At 42.1% G+C, this 12,170-nt stretch overlaps 1 protein-coding gene across 14 annotated transcripts in view; it reads right to left on the bottom strand.

Moving 5' to 3' along the window:
* BRD3 (bromodomain containing 3) overlaps window positions 1–12,170 on the bottom strand; it is a 67,428-nt gene that overhangs the window by 19,396 nt on the left and 35,862 nt on the right. For all 14 annotated transcript variants that reach the window (XM_063935923.1, XM_063935918.1, XM_063935916.1 and 11 more), the window contains exons 2-4: window positions 2,439–2,583; window positions 529–839; window positions 25–162 (exon numbers count right to left, since the gene is read on the bottom strand). In XM_063935923.1, coding sequence (XP_063791993.1) covers window positions 25–162; window positions 529–729 — 339 coding nt within the window. In that variant the 5' untranslated portion in view covers window positions 730–839; window positions 2,439–2,583. The remainder of the gene's footprint in view (window positions 1–24; window positions 163–528; window positions 840–2,438; window positions 2,584–12,170) is intronic.

The raw sequence follows: 12,170 nt of genomic DNA, 5'->3' as shown, positions 1-12,170 counted from the left end.
GTGGGAGAACCATCCGGCGCTTACCTTGTTGTAGATGTAACAGTTTGTAAACATGGTGTTGAAGTCTTGCATGCATTCATTCGCACTCCAATAATAGTTATTTTCAAGTCTCTTTTTAATTGTCCCCATATCCATTGGATTCTTAATTATCTTGTGATAGTCCTAAAAAACAAAAGGGATAAAATAGAAAAAAAATATATATATAAATGTAAAAAAAAAAAAATTCTTCCCAGGAGTGTGAGCATTAGGTCACATAGTAAATACGGCAGTGTAGAGGTTAACACGTCGGGTTACTGCACCGAAACACTGAGGTTGTGAGCGCAACTCCAGGCTAAGGACCTTTCTGTGCAGAGTTTGCATGTTCTCCCCATGTTTGCAGGCTTCTGCCAAGTGATCTGGTTTCCACCCACCCTCCATAAGACTTACTACTCGGTTAACTGGCTTCTGAACAAAAACTAACCCTAGTGTGTATCTGTTCCAGGGAATATAGATCATTCCGCCCCCCCACCCCCCGGCAAAGCCACTCACAGGTAGGTTGAGCTTGATGCAGTCCACAGGTACGTAGAAAGGCCAGGCGAACTGGTGCTTCCAAAGAGTCTTCACCACCACATTCTGCATGTACTGCAGCTGGTTGGTCTTCCGGCCTGGCTTGTTGGAGTTTGTGACTTCTGGAGGGGGCAGGTTCACCGGCCCTTGGGGGGCCTGGGCAGCGGCGGTCGCAGCAGACATATCGCGTGTCTCTGGGTCACTTCCGTTCACGGCAGCTCTGCAACACAATCTTTTCCTTTATGGCCCCCACCAGGGAAGGACATCCCATTTCAGGGGTCCGACCATAAAACCTGAAGAGTTATAAAAAAGAAAAAAGTTAAACCATATCAGCATTCACATTATCGAAACCAAAGAACACAGGTTTCAAAATAAAAACTATATTTATGTAATAAAAAAAATATAATATATATATATATATATATATATATATATATATATATATATATATATATAACGTCCGATCCTGATTGCAATTTATCTAACACCCAGCTCATGGCATGCTACAAGTGTGGTCGCAACTTGCGCGACATTTTAGTTAAATCTGACATTTTTGAGCCTACTCCCAGTATCTACAGAGGCAAGTTAGGTTGTATTCACTGTACATGTGTTACTTGTAATTTTTTTTAATTCCGGCCGAGATATTTTACCATCTACATACCGGTAAAAAATTATCCATTCGGCATAGACTTACATGTAACTCCAAATTTACAGTTCATCAGATACTCTGCTCCTGTGGTCTATCCTATATAGGAAAGACTGAGCGTCCATTTAAAGAACGGATGGCTGCACATCGGACATCTATTAAATCCGCTTTAAGTACAGGTACGAGTGATCAACCAGTTGCGAGACATTTCGCACTGACCTCACACAATTTGACCACCCTCAAATATCGCATGATTGATCATGAGCCTTCATCTCTGAGGGGTGGGAATTGTGGCCTCAAACTATTAACAGTGCGAGGCACGTTAGATTTTTCGCCTTGGGACGTTAGTTCCCAGAGGTTTAAATGAACACTCTGGCATTAATTTGCTTGCCAGTAGTGGTTAAAATTCTATGTGCTGTTGCCATCCCTGTCATTAGTTTTAAAAGATTGTCAGTAGGTATTACGATCTTCTTATGTTTCATGTATTTTTTGCTTTCTTTACTATATAGGCCGTAGAGGTAGTTTTGATGGTTTAATGTGAACCTGTTGGATGATATGTATTATCCGTTTATTTGTTTTGTTTCAATATTTATGATTTAGTATTAGTCCAGCATCAGCCGTTCAGTTAGTGCGCCTGTGTACTTCCGTATCTTTTGTTATCTGTTACTATGGTGATGGTCTATTCACGCAATGCCTGGCTTACTCTCGTAGATTGCCATGACGTCATTTTGAGTGCGCGTCCGCCGGGTGTGCGGTCCCGCTGCGACGTTGGCGCCACACTGGGTGTTACCTGCTTTATAAGGCGAGCTATTTGTGTTGTGGATTGTACTACCTGATGAAAATGCCAAATGAATAAAAGGCATTGAAACGTTGTGTATCAAGCATGTTGTACGTAGAAATCATTGGAGTGCCGCACCATTTTTGCAGTACATCAAGTTGTTTGTGAGGGCACCCAGTGTACTAATTTACTAAGTGGCTGTGCCGGACCCCTGCCGTGTGTGTGTGTATTATATATATATATATATATATATATATATATATATATATATATATATATATATATATATATATATATATATATATACAGAAATTATGTATGATGAGAAATATATGATGAAAACAAATAACCTACACACTGAAAAAGGCCACCAGCTAAAATGTAGCAGTCTAGTCTCAAGATCGCAGCCATCAGAATGAGACCTCTCTGTTCCCTGTATCACCAAACACAACATTATGGCCTTCTTACGCTCTGGTGCTGTAGTCAGGAGTCGGCCATCTTGGATCTGGAGATCATTCCCAACACAGGAATCTTGTCACACAGCAATCGGATTTCCTCACCAGACGCAGGACTGCTTCTTCAGAAACACCACAACAGGGTCCTTTCCACAATACTGCAGAGCATGGAGACAGACAGGGAAGGTCAGAATGTTATTTATAACATGCAGCCCTGTCCTCACTGACACACCACTCGTCTCCTGATATACTCTGTGCTGCTGGGGACCCTGCTCCTCCCACTATATAACTCTCAGTCTCTGGCTTCCTGCTGCCACCAAAGCCTCCAGTGACCATAGAGATTTAGCAATGCTCCAGTGCTATCACCATATGCTACCACGGTATGGCCGTATCTTATATATAGATAGTGGTGTTGTGGCCCCAGAGCCCAGCGGTATATAGGAATTACAGGGCGGATGCCAGGGATAGTTACATATATAACACACAGCAGAAATGCAGAACTGTACAGTAAGTACCAAAGTGCCAGGTACTCCCTAATCTATATATATTCCCTCAGATCAATGAAATTCACAAAAGTATTTTTATTTAAAAATATTGATAAATATAAGCGACAATACACCCCCAGCCGCACGCTAACAACACGAAACGCACTGATACTACGATGGCAATAGTGCAGCCATCAGATGCATAAAAACATTTACTAGAAGGAAGAAGAGAATTACCATTACATCTATCGCCAACTTACTACACAGCGCTGTGCAGAGAATATTTACACATGGACATCTGTCCCTGCGCCATGGGAGCTTACAGTCTAATTTCTCCACTACACACATAGCAATGAATCTACTTGTACGTTTCTGGCTGGAGATAAAGAACAGACACTGGTAAAACTGGGGCACACTACCACAGCGACACTGGTCTCAGGGGTCTCCTGACTGAGTTCAGGGGGAGTATAATACCACCATTATTTAAAGTATTGTTTATTACACAAGAGGAAGATACTATTGATTGGTAAAGGTATTGGAATGCCTGTTGAATTGGCACAGTCACACCCGCATGTTGCATATATCACAGCTCTCCACAATAAAACACAACACTTGCGGCTGTGTTCCCAAACACGAACGAATCTGCGCCTGCTGCAAAAAGAAGAAGGGACGTGGCCTTCCTGAACTGGGCGTGGCCTTGCTTAAAGGGGTGTGGCATTGCAGGAAAGGACTACCTTATACCCAGACGTTGGCCATTACAGGAAAAAAGAATAATCCTGATTCATAACCCTTATATTATTTGTCATTTTTCCTCCTTATAGTAATGCCCAGTATACATTATGCCACACACAGTAATGCCCATGACACAATATGCCACACACCATAATGCCCCCGACACATTATGCCACACACCGTAATGCCTGTGACACATTATGATACGCATCGCAATACCCGTTATACATTATGCCACACACTGCAATGCCCATGATACATTATACCACAATGCCCGTGATATAGTATACCACACACCATAATGCCTGTGACACATACCGCAATGCCCATTATACCCTATGCCACACACCGCAATGCCAGTTATACATTATGCCACACACCGCAATGCCCATTATACATTGTCACACACCGCAATGCCCATTATACCTTATGCCACACACCGCAATGCCCATTATACATTATGTCACACACTGCAATGCCCGTTATACCTTATGCCACACACAATGCCCATTGGGGCAGATGTATTAACCTGGAGAAGGTATAAGGAAGTGATAAACCAGTGATATGTGCAAGGTGATAGAGGCACCAGCCAATCAGCTCCATTATGTAAATTAACAGTTAGGATCTGATTGGCTGGTGCCTTTATCACCTTGCACATATCACTGGTTTATCACTTACTTATGCCTTCTCCAGGTTAATACATCTGCCCCATTATACCTTATGTCACACACCACAATGCCCGTTATACATTATGCCACACACTGCAATGCCCGAGACATTATACCACAATGCCCGTGATATATAATGTAATGCCTATGACACATACCGCAATGCCCGTTATACCTGTATGCCACAAACCGCAATGCCCATGACATCTGTATGCCACACACCACAATGCTCATTATGTCTGTATGCCACACACCGCAATGCCCGTTATACCTGTATGCCACACAATGCCCGTGACACAATATGCCACACACCGTAATGCCTGTGACACATTATGCCACGCATCGCAATGCCTGTTATACATTATGTTACACACCGCAATGCCCCTGAGACATTTTACCACATACCACAATGCCTGTGATATAGTATACCACACACCGTAATGCCTGTGACACATACCGCAATGCCCATTATACCCTATGCCACACACCGCAATGCCCGTGATATAGTATACCACACACCGTAATGCCTGTGACACATGACACACCGCAATGGCCGTTATACCTGTATGCATACACACTGCAATGCCCGTTACACCTGTATGCCACACACTGCAATGCCCGTTACACCTGTATGCATACACTGCAATGCCCATTATACCTGTATGCCACACACTGCAATGCCCATTGTACCTGTATGCCACACACTGCAATGCCCGTTACACCTGTATGCATACACACTGCAATGCCCGTTATACCTGTATGCATATACACTGCAATGCCCGTTATACCTGTATGCATATACACTGCAATGCCCGTTATACCTGTATGCATATACACTGCAATGCCCGTTATACCTGTATGCATACACACTGCAATGCCCGTTACACCTGTATGCCACACACTGCAATGCCCGTTACACCTGTATGCATACACACTGCAATGCCCGTTACACCTGTATGCCACACACTGCAATGCCCGTTACACCTGTATGCCACACACTGCAATGCCCGTTACACCTGTATGCCACACACTGCAATGCCCGTTACACCTGTATGCATACACTGCAATGCCCGTTACACCTGTATGCCACACACTGCAATGCCCGTTACACCTGTATGCATACACACTGCAATGCCCGTTACACCTGTATGCATACACACTGCAATGCCAGTTACACCTGTATGCATACACACTGCAATGCCCGTTACACCTGTATGCCACACACTGCAATGCCAGTTACACCTGTATGCCACACACTGCAATGCCAGTTACACCTGTATGCATACACACTGCAATGCCAGTTACACCTATATGCATACACACTGCAATGCCAGTTACACCTGTATTCATACACACTGCAATGCCAGTTACACCTGTATGCATACACACTGCAATGCCCGTTATACCTGTATGCACACACACTGCAATGCCCGTTACACCTGTATGCATACACACTGCAATGCCAGTTACACCTGTATGCATACACACTGCAATGCCCGTTATACCTGTATGCACACACACTGCAATGCCCGTTACACCTGTATGCATACACACTGCAATGCCAGTTACACCTATATGCATACACACTGCAATGCCAGTTACACCTGTATGCATACACACTGCAATGCCAGTTACACCTGTATGCATACACACTGCAATGCCCGTTACACCTGTATGCATACACACTGCAATGCCCGTTACACCTGTATGCATACACACTGCAATGCCAGTTACACCTGTATGCATACACACTGCAATGCCCGTTACACCTGTATGCATACACACTGCAATGCCCGTTACACCTGTATGCATACACACTGCAATGCCCGTTACACCTGTATGCATACACACTGCAATGCCAGTTACACCTGTATGCATACACACTGCAATGCCAGTTACACCTGTATGCATACACACTGCAATGCCCGTTACACCTGTATGCATACACACTGCAATGCCCGTTACACCTGTATGCATACACACTGCAATGCCAGTTACACCTGTATGCATACACACTGCAATGCCAGTTACACCTGTATGCATACACACTGCAATGCCAGTTACACCTATATGCATTAAAGAAAGATATTAGCGCTTAAGGTCACAAATGCAAAAGTGGGTCACATTCAATTCACAATTTATTAGAAAAATAAAATAAAATGCAATGCATAATAGTGGTTAATTACCACGTATAGAAAATGCTGATAAAATGCTAATAATAAAATTGTGTAGCTCCCAATATTGGTTTAGCCTGTTGGAAATTAGTAGGAAGCATGGACCTGTTCCTATATTAGTCCCCTTAGAGAGAAAAGTTCAATGTCCCAAATGTGGATTCAATAGTTACCACCAGTGTGTCACGAGGCAATTAAGCGAATCTGCGTCCGCAAAGATGCTGTTCCTCGGTAGGTGATGAAAGGATGGCTTTCCACAATAATAGGGAGATCCTTGTATCCAATGGAAATGTTCAACGGGGACTTGGTCCAGGTCCAGAGGTTCCAAAGGTGTGGGAGAATACACAAGTAGACAGGCTACACCGACGCGTTTCGTTGCATCTGGGCAACTTTTTCAAGGTGTTGAGAGTCCTGCTAATAGTGGTTTATATACCTTACCAATATGGTTGCTCATTAGCATATGTGATTGACATGTGACCACTTATATACATAAAATGACCAAATAATGACAGACATCGGAGAAGTAATATATTAATAATTAATGATAATGTGATTTATACATTTTGTATATCATTATATTTAAAATTCAAAATAATTCATTTAATAAAAACCAGTCACGTGACCTCTATTTAGTATATCCTGATTAGGTTCTACAAATACCTGGAAAAATAATAAATAGCTAATGTACTGTGGCTATTGATATGATAGTTGGGATATATCCCATGTTTTCCATAGAGCTAAGGGAACATCCCCCCCCCCCTTCCCCTCCGCTGGAAATCGCGCGGGAATGGGGCCGATGACGTGGTATTGGGGAAGTGTAGCCCCAGCCAATAGGCTGTCCGTGGATGCAGATGGACACAGTGTGTTTGTATCACATCATTCCCCTGCGTCTATGGGGACGATGTGTGGCTAAGTTGCCATGGTGACGCGTGACGTCACCGGCGTGTTAACGCAGGCAACTGCCGCGATAACTCACTCCGGGATTATTTCCGGAAGTAACATGCTGGTATACATCAGACGCAGCCAGTTGCCATGGTGACGCCTGTCAACAAATGACGCCATGGCAACTATTCTGCTGACATCTGCTTTGTATGCAATAAACTTTAAATAATATCAGTCTCAAATAAAAGATGATAATAATTAGCAATGGGGCATACAAAAATGTGTATTATGACCATATATAAGTTGTGCAGGATAGGAGTGATTACATCACCGAAGCCAATAGACAACTAAATAATGAGGATTTTTATAAAAAGTTAACTAAAGATCCGACGCCAAATTTTCTGAGAGAATTACAACATCTCCTAGATGATGCCCTGGCTGATGGAGTTATCTCCAAAGATGAATTTAATTTTTTGTTTAATAGACACCCCACAGTTCCTATCTATTATCACCTCCCCAAAATACATAAGTCACTTGTCTCACCTCCCGGGCGTCCCATTATCTCCGGTATAGGTTCTCTATCTTCTAATTTATCATTTTATGTTGATTCCTTTTTGCAACCCCGTGTCTCGACTCTGAGGTCACACATCAAGGACACTACACATTTCCTTCAACTGTTACAGGGCTTTGTTTGGAAAGAGACTTATGCTTTCATGACCCTAGATGTACAAAGCCTTTATACCAACATTCCACACGACTTGGGTCGTAATGCTATAGCAACCAGACTACATGCCGATGGTGACCTCACAGCGAGACACGAGATTTTTCTTTTGGATGCTATTTCTTTTATTTTACAGCACAATTATTTTCTCTTCATGGACACGTATTATTTACAGGTGATGGGAACGGCCATGGGGACCAGATTTGCGCCCAGTTACGCCAACCTGTACATGGGTGGGTTCGAGGACATCCATGTGTGGGGCGGGGACTGTGGCGCGAGTCTGGTCCTCTATGGCCGCTATATAGATGATCTTTTTATCATTTGGGATGGGGACTACACTTCAGCACAAAAATTTGTTTCCAGTCTCAACTCTAATTATTTTAATTTACAGTTCACTCACACCTATCACCCTACCACTATTAATTTTTTGGATTTAACTCTTGAAGCCAGGGAAGGTAGAATTTATACGTCAAATTATATTAAGGAGGTTTCTACCAACTCCTACCTACACTACCGGAGTGCCCACTATCCCCCGTGGAAGAGGAATATCCCTAGAGGACAGTTCCTACGCCTGCGGAGAAATTGTACAGATAGGGCAAAATATATGGAACAAGCAGAATCTATGGTAGAGGCATTCTCTCTAAGAGGCTACCCACGACCTCCCCTGGAGAGAACTATGAAAGAAGTGGCTGATCTTGATAGAGATATTTTACTTTGCCCGAAGGAACCAGTTGTTGAAAATAACCTCGGTAATAATAATAAAAATAAAACTAGATTAGATCTTTCCAATGACCAATTGGATGATTTAGCTTTTATATCTACATATAATAGGGATAGTATGCAAATCAAGAAAATAATCTCAAAAAACTTCGGTATATTGAATCAAGATAATATACTTAGGGCCTATTTACCTCCAAGACCTCAATTTATCTTTAAGAAAAATCGCTCTTTCAAGAATATTCTAGCACCGAGTTTCTTGAAAGACACATCCATCTCTATACCAGGGGGCACAATACAAAATACTTGGTTACCCTCCAGACCGAAAGGTTTCTATCGTTGTGGGGCTACCAAATGCACAACTTGCAAACACATCCCTAGAAAGACCACCCACATTGTCATTGAAAATGGAGAGAGATACAGTCTAACCAGTTTTATGAATTGTGACACCAATTACATAATCTATCTCCTTACATGTGGCTGTAATCAGAAATATGTGGGTCGCACCACTCGTAGCATTAAGATCCGTTTCATGGAACATCGCCGCAATATTATTAACAAGGTATCCACCCATAGTGTCTCTCGTCATTTTAGGGACAATCACGGTGGTGACCCCATTTCCTTGAGCCTAACAGCCATTGAACATATAGCATTAACTAAAAGAGGAGGGGACCGTTATAAAATACTTTGTAAACAGGAACTCTATTGGATGTATAGGTTGGATACTATTCATCCATCTGGATTGAATGAGGCGGTTGAGCTTAACTCTATACTGTGATGTACATATCCTGAATACCTCACCCCTTCTTCTTTAGTTTCATGTATTTAGTCCTTCCCATCCCAATTCCTTTTTTAGATTAATTTAAAATAAGGATTGATTATTTACTGGAGTTACAATTTTTTATTGTGATATTCATAGATTGTTTCTCTACAGAGATTATTTATTAAAGTTGTGGGCATATCTATTTTCATATGTTCCTTTTTATTTTATTTTCATTATATATATTTTATTAAAGAAAACTTTATTTTTCTTATTTTTTGTAATATACTTATGATTGTATTATTAAAGAACATATAGAGGTTGTATCAATAGGGATTAAGCTGTAAGAATTTCAATGGATATGAAAAAATGATGCTTGAAGAGATATGTGTATATATATACATATTTATCACTCCTTCTATTGACTGTTTCTTTTGTCATCCCTTTTATTTCATAATGCTAATCATATTGCCAGATGTTCTTTAATTCAAACCAGTTGCAGCACTTACTATTATTATAATAAAAAATCTTTTAAACTGATTTAACTGGATCACAACACCAACAACATATGTCCGATAAGAGTGAACCGGGTCAAATACGGGCACTTGTCGCCGTGATAATTGTTTTCATATTGTGTGGCTAATAACCATTACTTTCCATAAAAACTTATATATGGTCATAATACACATTTTTGTATGCCCCATTGCTAATTATTATCATCTTTTATTTGAGACTGATATTATTTAAAGTTTATTGCATACAAAGCAGATGTCAGCAGAATAGTTGCCATGGCGTCATTTGTTGACAGGCGTCACCATGGCAACTGGCTGCGTCTGATGTATACCAGCATGTTACTTCCGGAAATAATCCCGGAGTGAGTTATCGCGGCAGTTGCCTGCGTTAACACGCCGGTGACGTCACGCGTCACCATGGCAACTTAGCCACACATCGTCCCCATAGACGCAGGGGAATGATGTGATACAAACACACTGTGTCCATCTGCATCCACGGACAGCCTATTGGCTGGGGCTACACTTCCCCAATACCACGTCATCGGCCCCATTCCCGCGCGATTTCCAGCGGAGGGGAAGGGGGGGGGATGTTCCCTTAGCTCTATGGAAAACATGGGATATATCCCAACTATCATATCAATAGCCACAGTACATTAGCTATTTATTATTTTTCCAGGTATTTGTAGAACCTAATCAGGATATACTAAATAGAGGTCACGTGACTGGTTTTTATTAAATGAATTCTTTTGAATTTTAAATATAATGATATACAAAATGTATAAATCACATTATCATTAATTATTAATATATTACTTCTCCGATGTCTGTCATTATTTGGTCATTTTATGTATATAAGTGGTCACATGTCAATCACATATGCTAATGAGCAACCATATTGGTAAGGTATATAAACCACTATTAGCAGGACTCTCAACACCTTGAAAAAGTTGCCCAGATGCAACGAAACGCGTCGGTGTAGCCTGTCTACTTGTGTATTCTCCCACACCTTTGGAACCTCTGGACCTGGACCAAGTCCCCGTTGAACATTTCCATTGGATACAAGGATCTCCCTATTATTGTGGAAAGCCATCCTTTCATCACCTACCGAGGAACAGCATCTTTGCGGACGCAGATTCGCTTAATTGCCTCGTGACACACTGGTGGTAACTATTGAATCCACATTTGGGACATTGAACTTTTCTCTCTAAGGGGACTAATATAGGAACAGGTCCATGCTTCCTACTAATTTCCAACAGGCTAAACCAATATTGGGAGCTACACAATTTTATTATTAGCATTTTATCAGCATTTTCTATACGTGGTAATTAACCACTATTATGCATTGCATTTTATTTTATTTTTCTAATAAATTGTGAATTGAATGTGACCCACTTTTGCATTTGTGACCTTAAGCGCTAATATCTTTCTTTACTGCTTGTATTATTTGGGGTCTGACCAACCCGTGTTTATATACAGCTGCTGTGGTGAACCTCGCATCAAGCGCCTGAGAGTAGAAACACCTTTTGAGTGTTCCCTTCTTTATACACCTATATGCATACACACTGCAATGCCAGTTACACCTGTATGCATACACACTGCAATGCCAGTTACACCTATATGCCACACACTGCAATGCCCGTTACACCTGTATGCCACACACTGCAATACCAGTTATACCTGTATGCCACACACTGATCTGTACAAGAACTTCTACACACACTATGCACAGCACAGAGAAGAGGTGACCAGCAGTACAGGTGGTATGCTCAGTGCTGCACCCATCCGTTACTCCCCTCCCTGCTTGCACTGATTACCCCGTAATGGCTGGGCTCCATGTTGCTGTGCGCACCTGCGGCACTGGTGAGAGGCTTCTGGTGGCGTTGGTCTTCCCTCCCTGCAGTACAGATGCGGCCGCGGGTTTTAGGAGGATGAAGGTGGCGGTGTTAGAGCTGGGGTGGGACTTCCGGGTAAGGCTTCATGCGCTTGGGCGCCTCCAATCCTCCGCAGTGGCTGCGGGGGCTGTAGTTACGCCAGTGCACTAGCGTTCATTTTGGGAGCCAATTAACCACTTAACTGACAAGTTTTTCCCCCAAAAAA

This window comes from Pseudophryne corroboree, chromosome 8, assembly GCF_028390025.1.
Source record: "Pseudophryne corroboree isolate aPseCor3 chromosome 8, aPseCor3.hap2, whole genome shotgun sequence".
In the NCBI taxonomy this organism is placed as follows: Eukaryota; Metazoa; Chordata; class Amphibia; order Anura; family Myobatrachidae; genus Pseudophryne; species Pseudophryne corroboree.
The sequence above is the reverse complement of the archived record's forward strand: the minus strand, read 5'-3'. Positions and strand labels throughout refer to the sequence as shown.